General features: G+C 36.8%; 1 protein-coding gene across 2 annotated transcripts in view; it reads left to right on the forward strand.

Annotated features, from left to right (window-relative positions):
* UIMC1 (ubiquitin interaction motif containing 1) overlaps positions 1 to 27,450 on the forward strand; it is a 111,901-nt gene that overhangs the window by 30,364 nt on the left and 54,087 nt on the right. For both annotated transcript variants that reach the window (XM_088023464.1, XM_028102734.2), the window contains exon 3: positions 4,093 to 4,177. In XM_088023464.1, the coding sequence (XP_087879590.1) occupies positions 4,093 to 4,177 (85 nt within the window). The remainder of the gene's footprint in view (positions 1 to 4,092; positions 4,178 to 27,450) is intronic.

Below are 27,450 nucleotides of genomic sequence, written 5' to 3' on the forward strand. Positions count from 1 at the left end.
TCACAGGGAATATTGTGTATCTAAAGCCTATGTTTTTATTTTATTTCATTTTTATTTTTATTATTTTTTAAAGATTTTATTTATGTGACAGAGAGAGAGATAGTGAGAGCACAAACACAAGCAAGGGGAGTGGGAAAGGGAGAAGCAGTCTTCCCCCCCCGAGCAGGGAGCCCGATGAGGGGCTCAATCCCAGGACCCTGGGATCATGACCTGAGCCAAAGGCTTAACGACTGAGCCACCTAGGTGCCCCAAGCCTATGTTTTTAAAAAGATAAATTCAGTGTGAAGAAACCAGTTTTATGTTAAGGAAGGGAAGAAGAATTTTAAAGCAGTTTCAGTAAGATTGTAGTATTTTTAATTTTCAAATGGGCTTGAAAATGCTATTATTTCAAAAATCATCTTTGATCCTCTGTTCCAGCAATTTTTTTCTGAAAAGTTATAATGAAATGTTACCTTATTATTGTTATTTTTAAATTCAGTTTAGTTAACATATAGTATTATGTTAGTTTCAGGTATACAATATAGTGATTTAGCAGTTTGATACATTACTCAGTGCTCATCATGATACGTGTACTCTTAATTTCCTTTACCTATTTCACCCATCCCTTCATCCACTCCCTCTGGTAAACATTAGTTTTCTATAGTTAAGAGTCTATTTTTGGGTGTGTCTCTTTTTTCTTTGTTTTGTTTCTTAAATTCCACATATGAGTGAAACTGTATGGTATTTGTCTTTCTCTGACTGACGTATTTCACTTAGTATTTTACTCTCTAGATCTGTCCATGTTGTTGCAAATGGCAAGATTTCATCTTTTTTATGGTTGAGTAATATTCCGGTGTTTATATATACCACATCCTTTTTATCCATTCATCTATTGATGGCCACTTGGGGTGCTTCCATAATTACATTTCAGTTATCTTTTGATGAAAGAAATGGAATTCAGATCCATGAATTTGATCTTTTTTGAAGTAACATAAAATTCAAAAAGTCTATTAAATTTGTAAGGTTTTGGATGATAATGTTTTGCAGATGTGAAATATCAAGCTTACCACCTATTTTACTGATGTTTATTATAAAATTATAGAACATATCACAATCTGTAGAATCTCTGTTCTTCCAATAATCTAACTTTCATTTCTGTCCTTTGATCTTACTTGTCATAGAAATTCTTTCCTTGCATGGAAGCATAAGTTCATTGAAAATACTGAAGATACCAGAAAAATAAGTCTTGCTTTTTACTTTATCTACTTTGTCCTAAAAAGTTCTAGAAACATTAAGCATTCATTTTATAGTTTGGAGTTCTCCACAGAACTTTCCCTTTTAATAAGCCCTGTTATAGCAAGTAATAACAGTTATTTATGATACATTTACATTTCACATAATAAAGAGAATATTCTTTTTTAAAATAATTTTTATTGTTATGTTAATCACCATACATCATTAGTTTTTGATGTAGTGTTCCATGATTCATTGTTTGTGCATAACACCCAGTGCTCCACGCAGAATGTGCCCTCTTTAATACCTATCACCAGGCTAACCCATCCCCCCACCCCCCTCTCCTCTAGAACCCTCAGCTTGTTTTTCAGAGTCCATCGTCTCTAACGGTTCATCTCCCCCTCCGACTTACTCCCCTTCATTAAGGAGAATATTCTTGAATGCATTTGCCTAGCTTTATATAACTTACAATTTCTACTATGCACGGTATTTAGTTTGGCTGACATTTTTTTCAGTAATAGAAACTGCACTGATTAAAACTGTGGCACAAGCTTCTTAAATCTAGGATGCTTTTCCCATAGTTACTTCTGGCTACATGAAACTTAAAGTTTAATCCTTCATGTTTTTGTACAGTTAAAAATTTAGTTAACATTTAGTTAATTAACATTAACAAAAAATATTTGTATCATCCAGTTAATCACACGTTTCTTAAAATAATTTCCGTGTTGCCAATATCTGTGCATTTATGAAGCTGCAATAAAAAGAATGTTGTTGGCTTTGTTTTACTATTGTTCTTCCACATCATGATCTGTTTCTTGAATATGTTGAGCTATGTTGTCATTGAATATGGTACTCGACCTACCTTCTTTGCCTCATACTCACCCAGCATTTCCAAACAGCTTTGCAGTATTCTCCTAATTTCTCGACAGTTTTATGTAAGACAGTCCCTGAGTTTTGATGGCTAGACTTACGATTTTTTGAGTTGATGATGGTGTGAAGTGATACACATTCAGTAGAAACTGAACTTTGAATTTTGAATTTTGATCTTTTTATGGGATAGCAGTACATGGTATGATGCTCTTTTGTGATACTGGGCAGTGACAGTGAGCCACAGTTTCCAGTCAGCCACACAAGCACGATGGTAAACAACCGGTCCATTTATAACCATTCTTTACCCATACACATTCTGTTTTTCACTTTCAGTACAGTATTCAGTAAAGTACATGGGATAGTCAATACTTTATTATAAAAAAGGGGCTTGCATTAGATGATTTTGCCCAACTGTAGACCATTGTAAGTGTTCTGAACTTGTTTAAGGTAAGTTAGGCTAAACTATGATGTTTGGTATATTAGGTGTATTAAATGCATCTTTGATTTATAATATTTTCAACTTGTAATGGCTGATCCTTCTGCAGGTGACTAGTCTGCGGTTTTTACCATGGAAGTGGTAAAAGCACATCTATGTGCTTGGATGTTGTGGTAATGTCATATTGCTGTAAAAGTTTCTAAATGCTTGTTCTCAGTTTCTATGTTTATTTTATTTTTTTTTTTTTAAGATTTTTATTTGAGAGAAAAAGAGAGAGTGCAGCTGGGGGGAGTGGCAAAGGGAGAGGAAGAAGCTGGCTCCCCACGGAGCAGGGAGCCTGATGCGGGGCTGAATCCCAGGACCCCGGCATCATGACCTGAGCCTATGGCAGACACTTAGCTGATTGAGCCACCCAGGCACCCCTCTATGTTTATTTTGTTAGAGCAGTAACAAGCGGTGTGCTAATTTCCACTCATCTGTAGATCATATTTTCAGTAGCATTGATTCAGGTTTTATAATGACAAAACATTCTACTCTGAGCATTATTGTGCACACATCTTTGTGCTTGTGTGTATCTGTAGAATTAATTCCTAGAAGTGTATTGCTGGACAAAGATTATGTACATTAATGATTTCAGAGGTTATTGCCAATTTGCCGTCTAAACATATTGTATCCATTTTATCCTGTCAGTGGTATGAGTGTTTCTCCACATAAAATGTTTTGTAAAACATATTATTTTTACTATTAATACAGGTTTAAAAAAGTATATAACTATTTTGATTTACATTGAGCATCTTTCCATATACTTATGAGCCCCTTGTGTATTTTTCCCTATGGGGTATCTTATCATGCCCTTTGCTTATGGGAGGAGGTTAATATTGGTCTTTTTTATTGATTTGTAAGAGCTCTTTATATATAAAGAAAATTAGCCCTTTCCCTGATAATTATGTTACATAGTTTTCTCTAGTTCTGTTTCTTTTTAAGTACTGATTTAAAATAGATGAATACACACTGACTTTAAACCTACTCATTTTTTAAAAAGATTTATTTATTTATTTGAGAGAGAAAGAAACAGAGAGTGGTGGGGGCAGGGGCATAGAGAGAGGGAGAGACAGTCTTAAGCAGACTCCACGCTGAGTGCAGAGCCTGACATGGGGCTTGATCTCACAACCCTGAGAGGATGACCTGAGCTGAAACCAAGAGTCAGATGCTTAGCTGACTGTGCCATCCAGGCGCTCCCATAGTTACTCATTTTTTAATTCTTGAATCAAGCTTTCTCTGACCTTGAGCGCATGCTTACTGGTATTATGCAGATGGCCAATTTTTACATGAGTGTCCATGTGACAGATGATAATGGCAATATATTATAAATTTTAATTTTTATGATTTTTATTTGTTCCAGATCCAAATGTTTTCTTTTTTATACTGTAAAGGGTCTTTTCTGATGTTTTCTGTGAACATTTAAATAGCCACTGATTCTGCAGAGGCTCAGTGATCTCTTAATTATAGAAGAGGTAGAAAGAGTACTACTTTAAATAGTAGCCACCCTGATGGTATTTCTTGTTTTGCAACAGGAACCAAAGGAAGAGAATGGATTGCAGAAAATGAAGACAAAACAGTCGAATAGAACAAAGTGTTTGGCTAAAAGAAAAATTGCACGTATGTTTTTATTTTTGTGTTGAGAATGCTTTGAAAAGTACAGCATAGAATTGAGACTAATTTCTTCATTAAGAGAGATCTCTGAATAAGGATGTATGTGCTTCCTATTTGCTTTGGATTCCATTAAAATTTTTAAGATTCACCGTTACCTGCAACTTATACAGTTGACTTATTATGGGCAGAGGGTTGAAATTAAAATGTGAACTTCAGAGTTAGGCACACTTGGATTTTGAATCCTTCCTTCAGCCCTTACTATATGGACTTTAGGCAAGTTAGTGCTTTCAGCCTACCTCTGTTTTCTTACCAATAAAATACAGATATAATACTTAGTGGCTGAAATAATGGTACCTATTATAATGGTACTATTTTCGTCATGTTAAAAAAACAATATTCAACTGAGTAAATTTGAAGATTTAATTGGCTTTATTAAATGATTCATGAATTGGGCAACATTCCATCTAGTAAATAGAGGGGTGCTCCTGAGGAGTTGTCCAAAATGGAAGGTTTTTATAGAAAGGAGGGCGGGACAAGAAAATTATTAGCAAAAAAAAAAGAGAATTGTTTTAGGCAAGATCATCTTCCCTTGCTGGGAAGAATAGGGGTCTTATTAGGTGGATTACGTCATCTTCCTTGGGGATGGAGAGTTATGTGATTATCTCATTGGTGCTTAATCAGAAACTTCCTGGTTGACAGGTTAAGACTTATATTTCTGGGGGAATTTGAAACTTTAGGTATTAAGCCCCGGTTTGGTGACTAGGCCTGGTCCAAGTGATGCTATGTGGACCTGTGGTTTTCCTTTTCACGTTCATTAAAATTATAAGGGAAAAGGTCTTCTGTGTGTCTTTTCTACTCTTAACACTTCACTCTGGTCATCACATGTGTTGGGGGTTTTTCCCCTATACCAAGCAGTTCTCCAGTTTTTAGTCAGACACTGTCTGGTATCTCAATTCTGACACTGCCCAGAGATAGTATCAGATCCCACAGGTCTATCTTCACTTTTTGAAGGCAACTGTAAGTCCAGGTCGTTACCTGTGCATCTGACTGACTGGCTATACAGAGGTTTACATGACCCCCTCCTTGGAGTTGATTAATTTGTTAGAATGGCTCCCAGAACACAGGGAAACCATTTATTTACTAGATGATTGGTTTATTATAAAGGATATAACTCAGGAACAAGCAGATGGAAGAGATTGTATAGGGCAAGATATGGGGGAAGGGCTGCAGAGCCTGTATGCCCTCTCCAGATGTGTCACTTTTTCAGTATCTCCACCAACCAGGAAACTCTCCAAACCTTGTAATTTACAGATTTTTATGGAAACCTCATTATGCAGGCACGAGTGATTAAATCACTGGCCATTAGTGGTTGATTCAACGTCCAACTAGCCTCTCTGTTCCCTCAAGGTTAGGGGACAGGGATGGAAGTTCCAACCCTCTAAACCCACGGTTGTTTCCCTCATCCTTAGGGGCTTTCCAAAAGTAAGTGCATTAACATAACTCAGGTACGGTTGAAAGGGGTTTGTTATAAATAGGAAAAGATACCTTTATTCTTTTCTTTTAGGAAATTCTGAGGGATTTAGGAGCTCTGTGCCAGGAAACAAAGATCAAATATGTATTTATTAGTATAAGTCACAATAGGCCAAAAATTTTTTGTTGTAGGTTTTGCTTTCTTTGATTTTTACTCAGTTGCGAAGTTATTTAATTATTTTTGGCATTTTATTTTTTTTTTAAAGATTTAATTTATTTATTTGAGAGAGAGAGAATGAGAGACAGAGAGCACGAGAGGGAAGAGGGCCAGAGGGAGAAGCAGACTCCCTGCTGAGCAGGGAGCCCGATGTGGGACTCGATCCTGGGACTCCAGGATCATGACCTGAGCCGAAGGCAGTCGCTTAACCAACTGAGCCACCCAGGCGCCCCTATTTTTGGCATTTTAATGTGAAGTGAAGTGTTCAAGTATTTCAGTGAACTTTTCAAAAAATATGATAACTAGTTGAAATTATTACAAAAGTTGATTGGAGATAAGTAAGGCTTTATTTCACAGTTAATTTGAATTTCAGTGATTTAAGGTAGAATTCTTAGCTTTGTAAAATTAATCAAAACAGTTCTTTGTTGTGAGATCATTGCATTATGTCTAGAGGTCGCTGTCACTAGGTTGGATCTGTCAAATGTGCTCAAGTTACTTTCAGTATTGAAAATTGTTGATAATAGTATTTTTTGAGATGCAATAATCTTTATCAATTGATAGTTAAGTTTATGTCATCATTGGTGGACTATTGATAGTTGGTTATTCTGAGTCTTTACAATCAAATTGGGTTTTATTTTATTTTTTAAAAGATTTTATTTACTTATTTGACAGAGAGACACAGCGAGAAAGGGAACACAAGCGGGGGAGTGGGAGAGGGAGAAGCAGGGTTCTCCGCTGATCAGGGAGCCCGATGTGGGGCTCGATCCCAGCACCCTGGGATCATGACCTGAGTTGAAGGCAGACTCCCAAGGACTGAGCCACCTAGGTGCCCCATGGGTTTTACTTTTTTATTTAGTTGTGTTATGCTTTTTTATTTGGTCTGACAATTCTTTTTATCTTTTTCATGTATTCTGACAACTTTTGTCTTTTGTCTTTTATAATTACATTTAATGTAACTATTGATGTTACTGAATTAAAATACACCATTTGAAAGCTGTTCGTTTGTTCCAACTGTTCTTTGTCTTTTTTTCTGTCCTTTTTTTTGTATTTGTTGACTATTTTGATTCCATTTTATTTCTATTATTTATATCTCTTTTAAAACATATTTAGTGGTTGTCCTAGTCTTTAGTACACACATTCATTTAATCACAGTCACCTTCAAATAATGTTATATTGTTTCATGTGTAGTATGGGCTGTGTAATGGTATGCTCCCAATTTTTGTCTACCCTACTTTGTTATTTTTGCCATACATTTTAGTTTTGCCCTTGTTATAGTATACAATACATTGATGCTATTTTGCTTTAGATAATTATCTTTTAGAGCAATGGAAATAAAAAATAAAGAATTCCATACTTTATTTTTACCATCTCAAGGGCTGTTTATTTCTTTGTGTAGATCCCAGTTTCTCTTGGAAAGCTTCCTTTATCACTTTTGTAATGTAGATCAGTTGCCAATTCTCTGTTTTTGAGAAAATCTTTATTTCTCTCATTTTTATGGAACTACTTTATTGAGATATAACTCATGTACCATAAAATTCATTCATCATACAATACTTTCATTATTTAAAGTATACAGTGGTTTTTAGTATATTAAGTGTTGTGCAGCTATTGCCACAGTCTAATTCTAGAACATTTTCATCACCCTCAAAAGAAACCCCATATACTTACCTTCATCCCACTCAGCCCTCAGCAACTACTAATTTACTTTCTGTCTCCGTAGATTTGCCTATTCTGGACATTCCATGTAAATGAAATCATACAACATGTATCTTTTGTGACTGGCTTCTTTCACTTAGTTTAATGTTTTCACATTCCATGTTTTGGCATCATGAGTACTTCATTCCTTTATCGTTAAGTAATATTCCATTATATTCTGTGCCACATTTTGTTTATTCATTTATCATTTGATGGACATTTAAATTGTTTCTACTCTGGCTATTACGACTGAAGTTGCTGTGAACATTTATGTACAAGTTTTTGTGTGGACATATGTTTTCATTTCTCTTGGGTATATGCCTAGGAGTGGAATTCCTGGGCCATATGGCAACTCAGTATTTAATTATTTGAGAAACTTCCAGACTGTTTTCTAAAGTGGCTACCTGTTTTACATTTCCACCACCATTGTGTGAGGGTTCCAATTCCTTCACATCCTTGCCAATACTTACTTTCCTTTTTTTTTTTTTTAATTATAGGCATTCCACTGTGTATGAAATGATGTCTGATTGTGGTTTTGATCTACATTTCTCTAATGACTAATGGTGCTGATCATCTTTTTGTGTGCTTATTGGCCATTTGTGTATTTTCTTTGGGGAAAAGTTTATTCATATCCTTTGCCATTAAAATAATTTTAATTATAAAACACATAAGACATACTATTTTAGCCATTTAAAAATGTTTTTATCATGAAAGGGGTATTGAATTTTGTAATATGTTTTTTCTGTGTCTATTGAAATAATCATTTGGGTTTTGTGTTTTACTTTGTTGATTTGGTATGTTAATTGCTTTTCTTATTTTAAACTAACCTTGCATTCCTGGGATAAACTACTTTGTCATAGTGTAGAATACTTTTTGTATGTTGCTAGATTTGTTTTGCTGGTATTATGTTGAGGATTTTTGCATCTACATTCATAAGAGATACTGGTCTGTAGTTTTCTGGTCATGTCTTTGTCTGGATTTGGTGTGTTAGGCTAAAATTGGCCTCAGGGAATGAGTTGCATATTGCTCCCTCCTTTAATTTTTGGAAGAGTTGGTATTTTTCTTTAACTGACAGAATTCACCAGTAAGCCTTCTGGGCCTGAGCCTTTCTTTGTGGCTAGGTTTTGATTACTGGTTCAGTCTCTTATCTGTTGTAGTTTTATTCAGGTTTCTGTTTCTTCTTGAGTCAGCTTTGGTAGTTTGTGTCATTTTAGGAATTTGTGTGTTTCATCTAAGTTAACGAATCAAGTGGCATATAGTTCTTGATTCCATTATAGTCCTTTTTATTTTTGTAAGATTGTGAGTTATGTCTCCACTGCCATTCCTACTTTTAGTTGTTTGAGTCTTCTTTTTTTTTCTCCCCCCTGCTCAGTCTAACTCATAGTTTGTCAATTTTGTTGTTTTTAAAAACCTAATTTTTCTTGTTACCAATTTTCCTGTTTTTCTATTTTCTATTGATTTCTTCTCTGTTACTCATTCCTTCCTTCCTTCTGCTTCCTTTAGGTTTAGTTTGCTCTTTTTTTCATGTGTCTTAAGGTGGAAGTTAAGGTTATTGATTCAAAATCTCTTTTTTTTTTTAAAGATTTATTTGTCACAGAATGAGAGAGAGCACAAGCAGGGGAAGTGGCAGGCAGAGGGAGAAGCAGGCTCTCCATTGAGCAGAGAGCCTGATGTAGGACTCCTATTCTAGGACACTGGGATCATGACCTGAGCCGAAGGCAGATGTTTAACCAACTGAGCCACCCAGGTGCCCCAAGATCTCTCGCTCTCTCTTTTTTCTTTCTTTTTTTTTTTTTAAGATTTATTTATTTATTTTTTTATTTGACAGAGAGGTAGACAGAGCCAGAGAGTACAAGTGGAGGGAATGGCAGAGGGAGAGGGAGAAGCAGGCTCTGCATTGAGCAGGGAGCCCGATGTGAGGCTCGATCCCAGGACCCTGGTATCATGACCTGAGCTGAAGGCAGACGCCCAACCATCTGAGCCACCCAGGTGCCCCAAGATCTCTCTCTCTCTCTTTTTTTTTAAAGATTTTATTTATTTGAGAGAGAGAGAGAATGAGAGAGAGCACGAGAGGGAAGAGGGTCAGAGGGAGAAGCAGACTCCCCACTGAGCAGGGAGCCCGATGTGGGACTTGATCCCGGGACTCCAGGATCATGGCCTGAGCCGAAGGCAGTCGCTTAACCAGCTGAGCCACCCAGGCACCCAAGATCTCTCTTTTTTAATATAGGCATTAGACAGCTGTAAATTTCCTTTTAAGTACTGCTTTAGCTGCATCTTGTAAGTTTTGAAGACAAATTTATTTTCATTCATCTCAAAGTATTTCTTTTTTCTTTCTTTTTTTAAAATTCAAATTCAATTTAGTTAACATATACTGTATTATTAATTTCAGAGGTAGAATTTAGTGATTTATCAGTTGTATATAACACCCAGTGCTCATTACATCAAGTACTCTCCTTAATGCCCATCACCTAATTACCCCATCCCCCACCTTCCCTCCAGCAAGCCTCAGTTTGTTTCCTATAGTTAAGAGTCTCTGTGGTATTCCTCCCTCTCTGTTTCCATCTTAGTTTATTTTCCCTTCCCTTCCCCTGTGTTCATCTGTTTTGTTTCTTAAATTCCACATGTGAGTGAAATCATATGGTATTTGTCTTTCTTTGATTGACTTATTTTGCTTAGTATAATACCCTCCAGTTCCATCCACGTCGTTGCAAATGGCAAGATTTCATTTTGTTGTTGGCTGTTGTAATATTCCATTGTATATATATACATTACATCTTCTTTATCCATTCATCAGTTGATGGACATCTGGGCTCTTTCCATGTTCTGGTTATTGTGGACATTGCTACTATAAACATTGGGATGCATGTGCCCCTTCGAATCACTATGTTTCTATCCTTCTATCCTTCTATCCTACTAGTATCCTCTAGTAGTGCAGTTGTTGGGTTGTAGGATAGTTCTATTTTTAACTTTTTGAGGAACCTCCATACTGTTTTCCAAAGTGGCTGCACCAGTTTGCATTCCCACTAACAGTGTAAGAGGGTTCCCCTTTCTCTGCATCCTTACCAGCATCTGTTGTTTCCTCTTTCCTCTTTCCTTTTTTTTTTGATTTTATTTTTGAGTGACTTCTATACCCAATGTAGGGCTCAAATCCACAACTCTGAGATCAAGAGTTGCATACTCTACTGACTGAGCCAGCCAGGCGCCCCAAAGTATTTTCTACTTTCCCTTTTGATTTCTTCTTTGACCGTTGGTTAATTTAGGGTGTTTTGTTTAATTCCACGTATTTGTCAGTTCTCTATATTTCTTCTGTTATTGCTAATTTCACTCATTATGGTTGGAAAACATATTTTGTATGTTTTTAATCCTTTTTTGTTTATTGAGGCTTGTTTTATTGCTATCATATCTGTCCTGAAGAATATTTCATATACACTTGAAGAAAATGTGTATTTTCCCAACAAGGGAAAATTAAAAAATTCTGTAGATAATCTGTTTGGCCTAGTTGATTGGAGTGTTATATATGTGTTTGATCTAGTTAGGTTATATTGTTTAAGTTGTCTATTTCCTTGTTGATGTTCTGCCTAGTTCTCCCTGTTACTGAAAGTGATATATTGAATCACCTTCATTTTTGAAAAAATATTTCCCTTGTTTATAGAATTCTGGTTTGATGATTTTTTTCTTTCAGCGTTTTCAGTTTGTTAACTCCATTGTCTTATGGCTGCAGAGTTTTTGATGAGAAGATGATGAGAAATCTTACCTTTATTCTTTTGTACATAACTTGTCTTTATTGGTGACTGCCTTCAATATATTGTATTTTTTAATTACCAGTTTTGATATGATGTTTAGGTGTGAATTATTTTTGGGTGGGGAGAATGGAATATATATATTTTAATAACCTTTTTGGATCTGTGATTTGTAGTCTTATTAACTTTTGAAAATTCTCAATTTTGTTTTATTAAGACTTTTTTTTTAGTTTTAGGTTCACAGCAAAATTGAGGGGAAGATACAGTGATTTTTCATTTACTCCCTTCATACATGTATAGCTGCCTCCATCAGAGTGGAACATTTGTTACAATTGATGAACATGGATTGACATGTTATAGTCACCCTAAGTCCATAGTTTACATTGGGGTTCACTTGTGGTGTTATCCATTCTGTAGCTTTTGACAAATATATAATGACGTGAATCCATCTATGGTATCATACATTTTCACTGTCCTAAAAATCCTTTGTGCCCTCCCTATTCATCCCACCCCCTGCTAATCTCTTATAACCACTGGTCTTTTTACTATCTCCATAGTGTTGCCTTTTCCAGAATGTCATATAAATTGGAATCCTACAGTATGAAGCCTTTTCACGTTGGATTCTTTCAGTTAATAATATGTGTTTAAGGTTCTTCTGGGTCTTTTCATGTTTTGGTAGATAATTTCTTTTTACCAGTGAATAATATTTCATTGTCTGAATAACATTGTTTATTCACTCACCTACTGAAGGCCATTTTGATTGCTTCCAAGTTTTAGCAATTAAGAATAAAGCTTCTGTGAATATCTGTGTGCATTTGTGTGCATCTCTTAGGTAAATAACCAAAGAGCATGATTGCTGAATTGTATGATAAGAGTATGTTTAGTTTTGTAAGAAATCGCCAAACTGTCTTCCAAAGTGTCTGTGTCATTTTGCATTCCCATTAGCAATGAATGAGAGTTCCTATTGCTCCATATCCTCACCAGCATTTGGTGTTTTCAGTGTTCCAGTATTTGGTTATTCTAATAGGTGTATAGTTAATATCTCATTGTTGTTTTAAGTTGCATTTCCCTGATAACATATCATGTGGAATATCTTTTCATACGCTTATTTGCTATCTGTATATCTTTTCAGTGAAGTATCTGGTAAGGTCTTTGGCTCAGTTTTTGTTTGGTTTGTTTCTTATTGTTGCGTTTTAAGAGTTTTTTGTATATTTTGGATAGCATTCCTTTATCGGGTGTATCTTTTTTTTTTTAAGATTTTATTTATTTATTTGACAGAGAGAGACAAAGCGAGAAAAGGAACACAAGCAGGGGGAGTGGGAGTGGGAGAAGCAGGCTTCCTGCTGAGCAGGGAGCCCCATCTGGGGCCCTATCCCAGGACCCTGGGATCATGACCTGAGTCGAAGGCAGACACTTAACGACTGAGCCACCCAATTGCCCCTATCAGGTGTATCTTTTGCAAATACTTTCTCCCAGTCTGTGGCTTGTCTTCTAATTCTCCTGGTACTGTCTTTTGCAGAGCCAGAATTTTTAATTTTAATGAAGTCTAGTTTATCAATTACTTCTTCCATGGATTATGCCTTTGGTGTTGTATCTGAAAAGTCATTGCCATACTGAAGTTCATCTAGATTTTCTCTTATGTTATCTTCTAGGAGTTTTATAGATTTGTGTTTAATATTTTGGTCTATGATCCATTTTGAGTTAATGGGGAAGGTGTTAGGTCATTGTCTAGATTCATTTTTTTGGATATGGATATACAGTTTTTCCAGCAACATTTGCTGAAAATACTCTGTTTGCTTCATTATATTGTCTTTGTTCCTTTGTCAAAGATCAGGTGACTGTATGGGTCTGTTTCTCCAGTCTCTATTCTGTTTCATTGGTCTCTTTGGGTTTTTGCTAATACCACATTGTTTTTGATTACTGTAGCTTTTATATAGTAAGTTTTGAAGTTGGGTGGCATCAGTCCTCCAACTTTATTCTCTTTAAATGTTATGTTGGCTATTCTGCATCTTTTACCTTCTTCATATAAATTTTAGAATGAGTTTGTTGATATCTGCAATATAACTTGCTGGGATTTTGATTGTGATTACACTGAATCTGCAGATGAAGTTGGGAAGAACTGACATCCTGACAGTGTTGAGTTTTTCTGTCCATGAATGTGGACCATGTCTTCATTTATTTCTTCTTTCATTTTATTCATCAGAGACTTGTAGTTTTCCTCATACAGATCTTATACATTATTTTGTTAGATGTATACCTAAGTTATAAGTATTTCATTTTAGGGATGATCATGTAAATGGTATTTTGTTGTAAATTTCAAATTACATTTGTTCATTGCTGGTATATGGGAATGTGATTAACTTTGGTATATTAACCTTGTATCCTGTAACCTTTCTATAATTCCTTATTAGTTCCAGGAGTTTTTTTTATCAGTTCTTTTGGATATTCTACATAGATGATCATGTTATCTGTGAACAAAGACAGTTTTATTTTTTCCCATCTGTGTATATTTCCTTCTTGTTATTGCATTAGTTGGTATGTCCATTATGATGTTAAGGAATGGTGAGAGTTGACATCCTTGCCTTTTTCTTGTTCTTAGTGGAAGAGCTTTGAGTTCTTACCATTAAGCCTAATTTTAGTTGTTTTTTGTAGATTTTTTTTTTATCAGGTTGAGGAAGTTTCCCTCTATTCCTAGTTTATTGAGAGTTTTTATCATGAATGGTGTTTGATTTTGCCCACTGCTTTTTCTGCACCTATTGCTATGATCATGTGATTTTTCTTTTTTACCCTGCTGGTATGTTGGATAACATTCACTTTTGAATGTTAAACCAGCAATGCCTATCTGGGATAAATCCAACTTGGTCATGGTATATAATTCTTTTTATGCATCGATGGATTTGCTTTACTAACATTTTGTTAAGAATTTTTGTATCTGGGACGCCTGGGTGGCTTAGTCGGTTAAGTGTCTGCCTTCAGCTCAGGTCATGACCCCAGGATCCTGGGATCGAGTCCGACATTGGGCTCCTTGTTCATCAGGGAGCCTGCTTCTCCTTCTGCCTGCCGTTTCCCCTGTTTATGCTCTCTCTGTCTCTGACAAGTAAATAAGTAAAATCTTTTTTTTTTAAAAAAAGAATTTTTACATCTGTGCTCCTGAGAGATATTGGTCTGTAGTTTCCTTGTAATAATTTAGTCTAACTTTGGTGTTAGGGTTAATGATGGTCTTATAGATTGAGTTAGGAAGTATGGCCTCTGTTTCTATCCTCTGAAACAGATTATAGAGAATTTGTATTATTTCTTACTTAAATGTTAAGTAGAATTCACCAGTGAACCCATATGGGCCTGATGCTTTCTATTTTTGGAAGGTTATTAATTATGGGTTCTATTTTTTTTAAGTAGGTATAAAGCTATTCAGATTGTCTATTCTTAACGTCAGTTTGGGCAGATTTTGTCTTTCAAGGAATTGGTCCATTTCATCTAGGTTATCAGATTTGTGAGTATAGAGTTGTTTGTAGTTTGTAGTATTCCTTACCTGTTTTTTAAAATGTCCACAAGATGTATGGTGATGTCCCCTTTGATTTTCAATATTAGTAATTTGTGTCCTCTCTCTTAGCCTGACTAGAAGCTTATCAATTTTATTAATCTTTCCAAAGAACCAGCTATTGGTTTGTTTCATCTTGTCTGTTGATTTTTTTTCTTTTCTTTTTTTTTTAAGAGAGAGAGAGAGAGAGAATGAGCTGGAGGAGGGGGGTAGAGGGAGAGGGAGAAGCAGACTCCCTGCTGAGCAGGGAACCCAACATGGGGCTCAGTCCCAGGACCTTGAGATCATAACCTGAGCCAAAGGGAGCCACTTAACCAACTGAGCCACCCAGGCATCCCTTGTCTGTTGATTTCTTGTTTTCATTTCATTGATGTCTGTTGTAATTGTTATTTCTTTTTTTCTACTTACTTGGATATAATTTTTTTCTAGTTCCCTAAGGTGGAAATGTAGATGATTGATTTTAGGTCTGTCTTCTACCTAATAATGTGCACTCAGTGCTAAAAATTTCCCTCTCAGCACTGCTTTTGCTGTATCCCACAAATTTTGATAAGTTGTGTTTTTATTTTTTCTCTTGCGATTTCTTTGACCCATGTGTTATTACAACTGTGTTGTTTAATCTCCATGAGCTTTTGGGTTTTCTAGTTTTATCTTTTTGTTATTGATTTCTAGTTTACTTTCATTGTGGTCTGAGAGCAGACATTGATTGATTTTTATTTAAATTTGTTAAGGTGTGTTTTATGGCCCAGAATGTGGCCATCTATCCTGGTGAATGTTTTTTTTTTTTTATCCTGGTGAATGTTTTATGTGAGCTTGTTATTGGTTGGAGTAACCAAAGATACCAATTACATCCATTTGATTGATGGTGTTAAGTTCAATTATACCTTACTGCTTTTCTTCCTGCTGGGTCAGTCCCTTTCTGATAGAGGGATGTTGAAGTTTTTTTTTTTTTTTTTTTAAGATTTTATTTATTTGACAGAGATAGACACAGCGAGAGAAGGAACACAAGCAGGGGGAGTGGGAGAGGGAGAAGCAGGCTTCCCCACTGAGCAGGGAGTGTGATGCGGGGCTCGATCCCAGGACCCCGAGATCATGACCTGAGCCGAAGGCAGCCGCCCAACGACTGAGCCACCCGGGTGCCCCAAAGTTTTTAAATATGATAGTGAATTCATGTATTTCTCCTTGCAGTTCTATCAGTTTTTGCCTCACATAATGACACTGTTGTTAGGCATTTACATGTTAAGGATTGCTATGTCTTCTTGGAGAATTGACCTCTTTATCGTTATGTAATGCCCTTCTTTATACCTCATAACTTTACTTACTCTGAAGTCTGCTCTGTGTGAAATTACTCCTTTCTATTTTTCTTTTGAATATTTGTTTTTATCTAAGAGAGAGAAACATATGCCCGCTCATGAGTGCATATGAGTGCAGAAGGAGCAGATGGAGAGGGAGAGAGAATCTCAAGCAGACTCCCTGCTGAGCATGGAGCCCAACTTGGGGCTCCATCTCATAACCCTGAGATGATGACCTGAGCTGAAATCAAGGGTTGGGTGCTTAACTGACTGAGCCACCCAGGCGCCCCTCTCCTAATTTCTTTTGATTAGTGTTATTGTGGTATATTTGTCCACTTACTTTTTTTTTTCATTTGTGGTCTTTATTATGATTTTTTAAGGGGATTTATTTTAGAGAGAGAGTGCAAGTGGGGGGAGGGGCAGGAGAGGGAGAGAATCTCAGAGTCCCTGCTGAGTGCAGAGCCTGATGTGGGGCTGGATGCCAGGCCCCCCGAGATCATGACCTGAGCTGAAGTCAAGAGTTGGATGCTTAACTGACTGAGCCACCCAGGTGCCCCGTGGTCTTTATTATGTTGAGGTATTTTCCCTTTAAACCCACTTTGTTGTGAGTTTTTATCATGAACAGATGCTGAGTTTTGTCAAGTGCTTTTTCTGCATCTTTTGAGATAACGATTTTTATCCTTAATTTTGTTGTTTGTTTATTGAAATATAATTAACATACAATGTTCTGTTAGTTTTAGGTGTACAACATATTGATTCAACAAATTTTTTTTTTAAGATTTTTATTTATTTATTTAAAAGAGAGAGAGCAGGAACACAAGCAGGGGGAGTGGGAGAGGGAGAAGCAGGCTCTCAGCTGAGCAGCAGAGATGTGGGGCTTGATCCCAGGACCCTGGGATCATGACCTGAGCTAAAGGCAGTCGCTTAACTGACTGAGCCACCCAGGCACCCCTCAACAATTTTTTTTTTGATTCAACAATTCTTTACATTGTGCTTAGCACAGTAAGTGCGGTCACCATCTGTTACTATACAACATAATTATAATATTATTGATTATATTCCCTATGCTATACCACCTATTTACTTTAAATCTATAGTTGTCTTTTTATTTATTTATTTATTTGAGAGAGAGTGCGAGCGAGCATGAGCGGGGCATGAGGGAAGAGCAGAGGGAGCCAGAGGAGCAGACTCTCCCCACTGAGTAGGGAGCCCGATACGGGCTCGATCCCAGGACCCCAAGATCATGACCTGAGCTGAAGGCAGGTACTTAACCGACTGGGCCACCCAGGCGCCCCTGTAGTTGTCTTTATATTTAAAGTGGGTTTCTGGGGCACCTGGCTGGCTCAGTCAGTGGAGCTTCTGGCTTTTTTTTTTTTTTTAAGATTTTATTTATTTATTTGACAGAGAGACAGCAAGAGAGGAAACACAAGCAGGGAGAGTGGGAGAGACAGAAGCAGGCTTCCTGTTGAGCAGGGAGCCCGATGTGGGGCTCTATCCCAGGACCCTGGGATCATGACCTGAGCCAAAGGCAGACGCTTAATGACTGAGTGACGCAGGTGCCCCGGTGTTGTTTTTTGATCCACTCTGAGATTCTCTTTTTAATTTGTGCATTTAGTCCATTGGCATTCAAGGTGATTATTAATATAGTTGGATTAACATCTACCTTGTTACTGTTTTCTGTTTTCGCCCCTCTTCTTCATTCCCATTTTTGTCTTCTCTTTTTCTGCATTTTGTGGTTTTAATTGAACATCTTACATGATTCTACTTTCTCTCTTTTTTAAATATTTCAGGTAGAATTTTTCTTTACAATTTTTAGTGGTTGCCCTAGAGTTTGCAATACACATTTACAACTAATCCAAGTCCATTTTCAAATAACACTATAATGGTTCATAAGTTTTATGTGTGCTTCATAATAACAAAATAATGCTAATTCCTCTCATTCCTTATATCGTTGTCATTTTATTTCACAAGTATAGACACATATATAAAAATAAGATACATAAGAATATACAATCAAATACTTTATTAGTATTAGCTTTTTGTACAAACTTTTCTGTTAGATTAAGAATAAGAAAAGTAAGTTTTTATTTTACCTTCATTTATTCCTTCTTTGATACTCTTTGTTTATGTATATCTGAGTTTTTGGCCTGTGTCTAAGGAACTTCTTTCAGCACATCTTACAAGGGAGGTCTACTGGCAACAAATGCCCTCAGTTTTTGTTTGAGTAAGTCTTTATTTCTCCTTTGCATTTGAAGAATAATTCACAGGGTATTAGAATTCTGTATTGGTGGGTTTTTTTTCTTTCAACACTAAACATTTCACTGCACTCTCTTTTTGCTTGCATGGCTTCTGAGAAGTCAGATGTAATTCTTATCTTTTTAAAAAATTTTATATTTTTAAATTAATTTTTTAAAATTTAAATTCAGTTAATTAACATATAATGTATTACTGGTTTCAGAGGTAGAGGTCAGTGATTCATCAGTCTTATATAACACCCAGTGCTCATTACATCATGTGCCCTCCTTAATGTCCAGCACCCAGTTATACCATCCCCCTCACCTTCCTCCCCTAATTCTTATCTTTATTTCTGTATAGGTAGGTGTTTTTTTTTCCTGTGGCTTCTTTTAGGATTTTTTCTTTATCTTAGATTTTTTGTAGTTTGAAAATGTTATGTCTAAGTGTAGGGTGGGTTTTTTTTGTTTGTTTTTTGTTTTGTTTGCTTGTTTGTTTGTTTTGAGCTTCCTGGATCTATATTTTGGTATCTGACATTAATTTGGGGAAATTCTGAGTCATTACTGTTTCACATGTTTCTTTTGCTCCTTTCTTTCTCTCTTTTCCTTATGGTAATTCCATTATGTGTTACTCTTTTTGTAATTGTCGCACAGTTCTTGGATATTCTGTTTTATTCTTTTCAGTCTTTGTTCTCTTTACTTTTTAGTTTTGGAGGTTTCTTTCATATATACTCAGTTGTGTCTAGTCTACTAATAAGCCCACCAAAGGCATTCTTCTTTTCTATTATAGTGTTTTTGATCTCTAGCATTTCTTTTTGGTTCTTTCTTAGGATTCCCATGTCTTTATTTATATTCTCCATCTGTCCTTGCATGTTCTCTGTTTTATCCATGAGAGCCCTTAGCATATTAATCATTGTTGTTTTATTTATTTATTTAGAAAATTTTTTCTTTTTAGAGGGAGGGCAGGAGGGGCAGAGGGGAAGGGAGAGAGAGAATCCCAAGCAGAACAAGCCCAGTGTAGAGCCTTGATGCAGGGCTTGATCTCACAGTGCTGAGACCAGTACTTGAGCTGAAATCAAGAGTTGGATGCTTAACCATCTGAGCGATCCAGGTGCTCCTAATCATAGTTTTAAGTTTCTAGTCTGATAATTCTAATATCTCTGCCATGTCTGGTTCTGATGCTTACTCTGTCTCCTCAAACTGTGTTTTTGCCTTTTTGTTTGCCTTGTAATTTTTTCTTGATAACTGGACATGATGTACCAGGTAGAAAGAAACTATTATAAATGGGTCTTTGGTGGTATGTTGCTAAAGTATGGGGGTAGGGAAAGTATTCTGCAGTTTTATGGTTAGGAGTCAGTCTTTCAGTTGTGCCTCTGGTCTGTGAACTTCACATGTGTTTCTCAGTTTTTTCACCCCCTCTTCCTTTATGTGGGACCGGATTCCTAGAGAAGGTTGGAATTTTCTATTTCCCTTTTTTGCAGGTCAGTTTGACACTGATAATACCCCATCAGTGTAGGCTCTGATTAACTAGTTTGACCTAGGACACACTTTCTTAAAAAGAACAGAGTACTCTGGCATATTTCAAAATAGTTCTTTTTCCCCTCCTCTATGGGATGCTCAAGAGGAAATTTTTGCTATATTTATTGTGAGAACCTAGTTGCACTCTTGGAGGTAAAACCCGACAAAAGTGTGGGGGGTTTGCTATGACTGAGTTCCTGTGTTTTTTTTTTTTCTGCCAGAAACTGGGCACAAATATATTTTTTATTAAACCACACACCCTATAGAGACAGTCGATCACTGAGCTTAATTCTGGCATAATTTTTTTTTTTTTAAAGATTTTATTCATCTGACAGAGACATAGCGAGAGAGGGAACACAAGCAGGGGGAGTGGGAGAGGGAGAAGCAGGGAGCCTGATGCGGGGCCCGATCCCAGGACCCTGGGATCATGACCTGAGCCTAAGGCAGACACTTAATGACTGAGCCACCCAGGCGCCCCCTGTGGAGTTTTTAACGCTCAGACTTGTATGCACTGAGCCTCCAGTAATATGTCAGTTACAGTTTATGTTTCTCTACCCTGGCACTGGTTTCTGTGGCAGATTCCGCTATTGAATCTCTGCTCTGATAAACCCTGACTCCCTGTATTCCCCTGTTGAACAGATCTTTTCGTTTTAGGGCAGTAGTTTGCCCTGTGCCCTCCCCTCTCATGAATTCAAGAAGAGTTGTTGATTTTTTAGTCTTTTCAGCTTTTTACTTCTTGTTATGACAGAATGGCAACTTTCAAGTTCCTTACATGTGGAACCAGAAATTGGTTGTGTCACCCCCATTATATTTTCGTTTGGCCTTTATACAGTTTATCATTTTTATATGTCTTTGTGATTAGCATTTTGATAACAGCATCTCAGTCTCTTGAGTTAACATGCTATAATTTACTTAACCATTGCCTTTTTTTAAGGCATTTAAGTCCGTGCTCTTACAGATGATAGTATAGTGGACATCTTTTTGTGTATAGCACTTCTCTTCCGTTACTGCCTATGGTCAATTCCCCAAAATGGTATCACTTTGTTTGAGAATGCACATCTATAAAGGTTATGAGATGGTGCCTTTCAAACGTGTTTTACGATTTACATTATAACTGTTAATTTATAGGTATATTAGCTTTACCACAGTTGCAGAGCTCTGTTTTGGAAAAGAAAGTTCTTAGGAAAAGATTTGGGCGGGAAAATAATTTATCTTGTTTTTTTGTTATATAAAATGTTATATAAAATATGTTATATATTTATGTTATATAAATGTTATATAAAATATATATGAAATGTTCCCTTTCAGCCATTTCAAATACCCCAAAATTATACAGGTTCTCTTGATAGGTACTATCTAATTTTGTGATCTGGTTTGTTAACAGCCTGTTTGCACATCTCAGTGGGAAGCTACCCTGAATGTTGGGAGTCGTTAATCATCATAAATTATAATCAGCATAATCAGCCTCACACAAATTGTGTACCACTGTGTGTTTAGCTCAGCAGAATCATTTGATAAGCTGAGCAAGTCAGTTCAGTTGGAGATGCTAAGGTTGACACTTGCTCATATTTTCCTTAAAGGCGTATGATCTGTATTGGATACTTGTTATGTGCCAAGCACTATCTAAGCATTTTTACATGTATTAAATTAATCCTCATAACAGCCTTAAATATTATTACCTCAGGTTTATATATGTGTGACCTAAAACAAGTATTACAGAATCATGGCATTTACATGAGAATCCCTAAAGTCAAGAGTATAATTATTTTACGTGCATGTCCACAGTTAGATTAAAAGAAGCAAAGTAAAAAGGGAGAGGGAGATTATCAAAGACCAGCACCAGTGTCCAGGCATACAGGGTAAGTAACCTGCTGAAGTCTAGACAAGAAGCAAAAATCAAGATTTAAACACAGGAAGACTGCTTCTGGAGCTTCCTCCCTGTGTACTAGAAGACAGAAGTACACTGTGTTACTATATAAAGTTTTTGTTCTCATGGTGGAGCAAGAGGGCAGAATCTGAAGAATATATCAGTTAATGTAGCAAAGCTTCATCTCTCCAGAACCTTTAGGGAAATAGGGTGTTTTGAAAAGCAGAGTATTACAAAGAACTCAAATTTATCTCTTTTGCATTATATGGTTCTTGGTTCTCTTAAATTGAACATTAAGATGTAATCAATTTTTTTTATGATTTAATGACTTTGATAGGAATGTTAGTCTTATTTTCACTTTATTTTAGTGGCATGTAGTACCATCTCAAATTTTTAATAAAATTTTATTTATTAGAGAGAGTGAGAGAACATGAGCAGGGGGAGGGGCAGAGGGAGAAGGAGAAGCAGACGCCCCACTAAGCGCATAGTCCATCACCAGTCTCAAATCCCAGGACCCCCGAGATCATGACCCCAGCCAAAGTCAGATGCTTAACTGACTGAGCCACCCAGGTGCCCCTACTATCTCATTTTAATTTGCATTTTCCTGATGACTAATCTTTTCATGTGCTTATTTGTCATTCTGGTATTTTCTTTTGTGAAGTATCTGTTTAGATCCCTTTCTCATTATTTTAAAAATTAGATTGCTTTTCTTATTAAATTGTAGGAATTCTTTATTTTGGCTATAAGTCCTTTCTCAGATTACATATATATATGTATGTATGTATGTTGTGAATATGTGCTCCCATTTTGTGGCTTAGCTTTTTATTAAGAAGATTTAAATTTTGATGAGGTCCATTTTTTTTTCTTTTATGCTTTTATCTTTTTGAGTCTTGTCTAAGAAATCTTTGAGTACCCCAAGATTACAAAGATTTTCACTTATGTTCTAGAATTTTTATAGTTTTTTTTTTTAAGATTTTATTTATATATTTGAGAGAGAATGAGAGATAGAGAGCACGAGAGGGAAGAGGGTCAGAGGGTCAGAGGGAGAAGCAGACTCCCTGCTGAGCAGGTAGCCAGATGTGGGACTCGATCCTGGGACTCCAGGATCATGACCTGAGCCGAAGGCAGTCACTTAACCAACTGAGCCACCCAGGCGCCCTAGAATTTTTATAGTTTTATCTTTTGTATGTATGTATGTATTTACTTTAAAGATTTATTTATTTATTTATTTGACAGAGAGAGAGAGAGAGAGAGAGAGAGACAAGCAAGAGAGGGAACACAAGCAGGGGTAGTGGGAGAGGGAGAAGCAGGCTTCCTGCGGAGCAGGGAGCCTGATGCAGGGCTCGATCCCAGGACCCTGGGATCATGACCTGAGCCGAAGGCAGATGCTTAACGACTGAGCCACTCAGGCACCCCTATCTTTTGTATTTAGATGTGTAATCCATTTTGAGTTAATTTTTATATATAGTGTGAGATAAGGGTTGAGGATAATTTTTCTCATGGATGTACAGTTGTTGTAACACTATTTGTTGAAAAGCCTGTCCTTGTTGAAAATCAATGTGTGGATCTATTTCTGAATTTTCTATTATGTTCCATTAAACAAGCTTGTTGGGATTTTGATTGGGACTGTGTTGATTCTATAAATCAGTTTGGGTAGATTGATGCCTTATTTTCTGAATTAGTTCAGCATTAATTTTTTCTTAATTTTTTGATAGAATTCACCAGTGATGAATGTCAGATAGTTTTGGGATTTTCTTTAAGGAAAAGTTTTTTTTGTTTTTTTTTTTTAAGATTTTATGTATTTATTTGACAGAGAGAGATAGTGAGAGAGGGAACACAAACAGGGTGAGTGGGAGAGGGAGAAGCAGGCTTCCCACAAAGCAGGGAGCCCGATGTGGGGCTCGATCCCTGGACCCTGGGATCATGACCTGAGCCGAAGGCAGACGCTTAACGACTGAGCCACCCAGGTGCCCCAAGGAAAAGTTTTTTTAATCACAAATTTAATTTCTTTACTAGATATAAGACTATTCAGTTTTTCTGTTTCTTATGTCATTTTTCATAATTTGTGTTGTTTCATTAACTTTGTTTTGTTTCAACGTAATCAGTGTTTCAGTCCTCTTTTCTTTGTTTTTCCCCAAAGGATCCTTTTTAGATACTTTTTTTTTTCCTAACCATCTGTCCCCATGAAATTTTAATACCACAGATAATGCTATAGATCCCATTTATGTACTGATTGTATATCTGTGTGTGTTTTGTTTTGTTGTTGTTTTTTTAAAGTAGGTTCCATGCCCATTGTGGAGCCCAGTGCAGAGCTTGAACTCAAGACCCTGAGATTGAGACCTGAGTTAAAATCAAGAATCAGACACTAAACCAGCTGAGCCACCCAGGCGCCCTTGTAGATTCTGTGTTTTATAAATAAGGGCGCCTGGGTGGCTCAGTTGGTTGAGCGACTGCCTTCGGCTCAGGTCATGATCCTGGAGTCCCGGGATCGAGTCCTGCATCGGGCTCCCTGCTCAGCAGGGAGTCTGCTTCTCCCTCTGACCCTCTTCCCTCTCGTGCCCTCTATCTCTCATTCTCTCTCTCTCTCAAATAAATAAATAAAATCTTTAAAAAAAATAAGAGAATAAGATATTTTTGACCTCCAAGAACCAAGTTTTGTCCATTTGGAGATGATATCACCCCTTTTGAGAATGCATGATCCAAGTTGTCAGATTTGTTGATATATAATTGTTCACAGTATTCCTTGTTTTCTTTTCATGATTGTAGAATCTGTAGTATATATTTCTTGTGTTATTCATTATATTGTTAATTTGTGTTTTCTCTTCCTTTTTTCCTTGATCTAGTTACATTTTTATAAATTTTGATTTTTTCATAGAACCAATTTTTTGCTGCTTTAATTTTTTTTCTTTTGTATGGCATCTTCTATTTTGTTGATTTCTGTTCTTTATATTTCTATTTACTTTGGGTTAATTTCACTGTTCATTTTCTAGTTTCTTAAAGTGTGAAGCTTGTATCATTGATTTTAAACTTTTTTTCTTGTCTTTTTTAAAGATTTATTTATTTTAGAGAGAGAGCAGGGGGAGGGGCAGAGGAAGAGAGAGAGAAACTCAAGTAGACTGCATGCTGAGCACAAGCCCGATGTGGGGCTTGATCCCAGGCCCCAAGATCATGACCTGAGCTGAAATCAAGTCAGCCGCTGAACTGACTGAGCCACCCAGGTGCCCCTAAACTTTTTTCTTTTCTGATATGATAATGAGGGATGCCTGGGTGGCTCAGTCGTTAAGTGTCTGCCTTTGGCACAGGTCATGGTCGCAGGGTCCTGGAATCAAGCCCCACGTCAGGCTTTCAGTGGGGAGCCTACTTCTCTCTCTCTCCCTGCTTGTGTTCCGTCTCTGTCAAATTTTAAATTTTTTTTTAAATTTTATTTATTTTTGAGAGAGAGAGAATGACAGAGAGAATGAGAGGGGTGAGGGTCAGAGGGAGAAGCAGACTCCCCGCTAAGCAGGGAGCCCGATGTGGGACTCGATCCCAGGACTCGAGGATCATGACCTGAGCCGAAGGCACTCGCGTAACCAACTGAGCCACCCAGGCGCCCTCTGTCAAATTTTAAAAAAATAATATGACCATGAAAAGCTATACATGTTTCTATAAATATTGTGTTAGGTGCATCCCACAAATCTTGATATGTTTTCATTCTCATTAAGGTCATTTCATATTCAGTAGGGTGCAATTTTTATGTTTGGATTCAGTTTTAAGGATCCCTCATTCTTATGATTTTATTTTACTTTAAAAAAGTTTAATGTTTACTCAACTTTATAAGTCAAAGAGATACAAAAAGATATAGTCACAGAAGTGTCACTCTCTCCCTTATCCCTTCTGCCTTGTTCCCAACCACCTGTAGGTAACCACTTGGATTAGTTTCTAATTTATACTTCCTGTGTCGCTCTGCAAACATAAACAGGTATATCATATATTTTCTTACTTCTCCTTTATTACACAAAAAGTAGCATACTATATATAACTCTTTTAATTATATATAGTATATGCTTTTTTCTAATTAATATTATGTCCCTGAAATTGTTCTATTCCTGGTCCATAGATATTTTCCTTATTCTTTTTTTACAATTATATGTATGCATATCAGAGTTTATTCAAGCAGTGTCCTATGTTAGTCATTAAGTAGATTCCAGTGTTTTGCATATTTAAACAGGGCTGCAATGAAAAATGTAGTGCATATTTGCTTTTTTTTTTTGGAAGTATATCGCTAGAGTGAATTGATAGAATTGGAATTGCTGGATCACATATGTAGTTTGTTAGGTATCAGAATCCTCTCCACAGGCATTATACAAAATGGTGATGTTCTAATTGTCATTTGTTTTACATTTATTAGATGGAATAATTCTTTAAAGAGAAACTTCTCTTCATCTATTTGGTTACTCCGTAATGTAGCTTGTATTGGAAGAGTAGGACACAAGCTTGACTCTTTTTTATTTACCAGTTGATCCACCAAATACCATATGATCTCACTCATATGTGGAATTTAAGAAGGGGCGCCTGGGTGGCTCAGATGGTTGGGCATCTGCCTTTGGCTCGGGTCGTGATCCCGGGGTTCTGGGATTGAGTCCCGCGTTGGGCTCTCTGCTGGGCGGGGAGCGTGCTTCTCCCTCTGCCTCTGCCTCTCTCTCTCTCTCTCTCTGACTCTCATGAATAAATAAATAAAACATTAAAAAAAAAAAGAAAACATGAACATATGGGAAGGGGGAAAAGAAAAAAAGAGAGAGGGCGACAAGCCATAAGAGACTCTTAACGATTGAGAACAAACTGAGGGTTGATGGAGGGAAGTGGGTAGGGGATGGGCTAGATGGGTGATGGTTATTAAGGAGGGCACTTGTTATGATGAGCAGTGAGTGTTATATGTAAGTGATGAATTGCTGAATTCTACTCCAGAAACTAATATTGCACTGTTAACTACCTGAAATTTAAATTTAAGAAAAACACTTGAAAAAAACAAAAAACAAAATAGTTGATACACTAACATTCTTCAGCAGTGACCAGTTAGTTGTGTTTTTTTTTTTTTTTTGAAGATTTTATTTTTAAGTAATCTCTACACAAAGTATGGGGCTTGAACTCAGGCCCAATGACCCAAGATCAAGAGTCACATGCTCCATTGACTGAGCCAGCCAGGCACCCCAGTTGTATTTTTCTTTTTTTTTAAAGTGTCCTTATGAACTCATAAATTTAAACATATTTGATGTCTTAATTCATTGCAGTCATTTTTTTTTTTTTAAGATTTTATTTATTTGACAGAGAGACACAGCGAGAGAGAGAACACAAGCCGGGGGAGTGGGAAAGCAGGCTTCTCACGGAGCAGGGAGCCCAACGTGGGGCTCCATCCCAGGACCCTGGGATTGTGACCTGAGCTGAAGGCAGATGCTTAACGACTCAGCCACCCAGGGGCCCCATCAGTGCAGTCATTTTCTTACTGATACTCCAGTTGTTCCATTTTTGGCCAGTGAGAACCTTTTAAAGTTGGCTACTAGGTTCTTTTGATATAACCCTAGTAGTGTCTGATGGATACTTTGCTCACAACAGATATTCTAGCTCATCTTCTACATTTCATGCTCCAGACTTGGAATCAGCCACTGTACTTTTATATCAGTCATAGTACCTTTCTCCAAGGTACCCCAGTTGTCTTTAATGGGAAATAGTGTTTG

The sequence above is a fragment of the Eumetopias jubatus genome, unplaced genomic scaffold (assembly GCF_037043125.1).
Source record: "Eumetopias jubatus isolate StellerSeaLion01/CBP00866 unplaced genomic scaffold, mEumJub1_p1.0 scaffold_5, whole genome shotgun sequence".
NCBI lineage: Eukaryota > Metazoa > Chordata > Mammalia > Carnivora > Otariidae > Eumetopias > Eumetopias jubatus.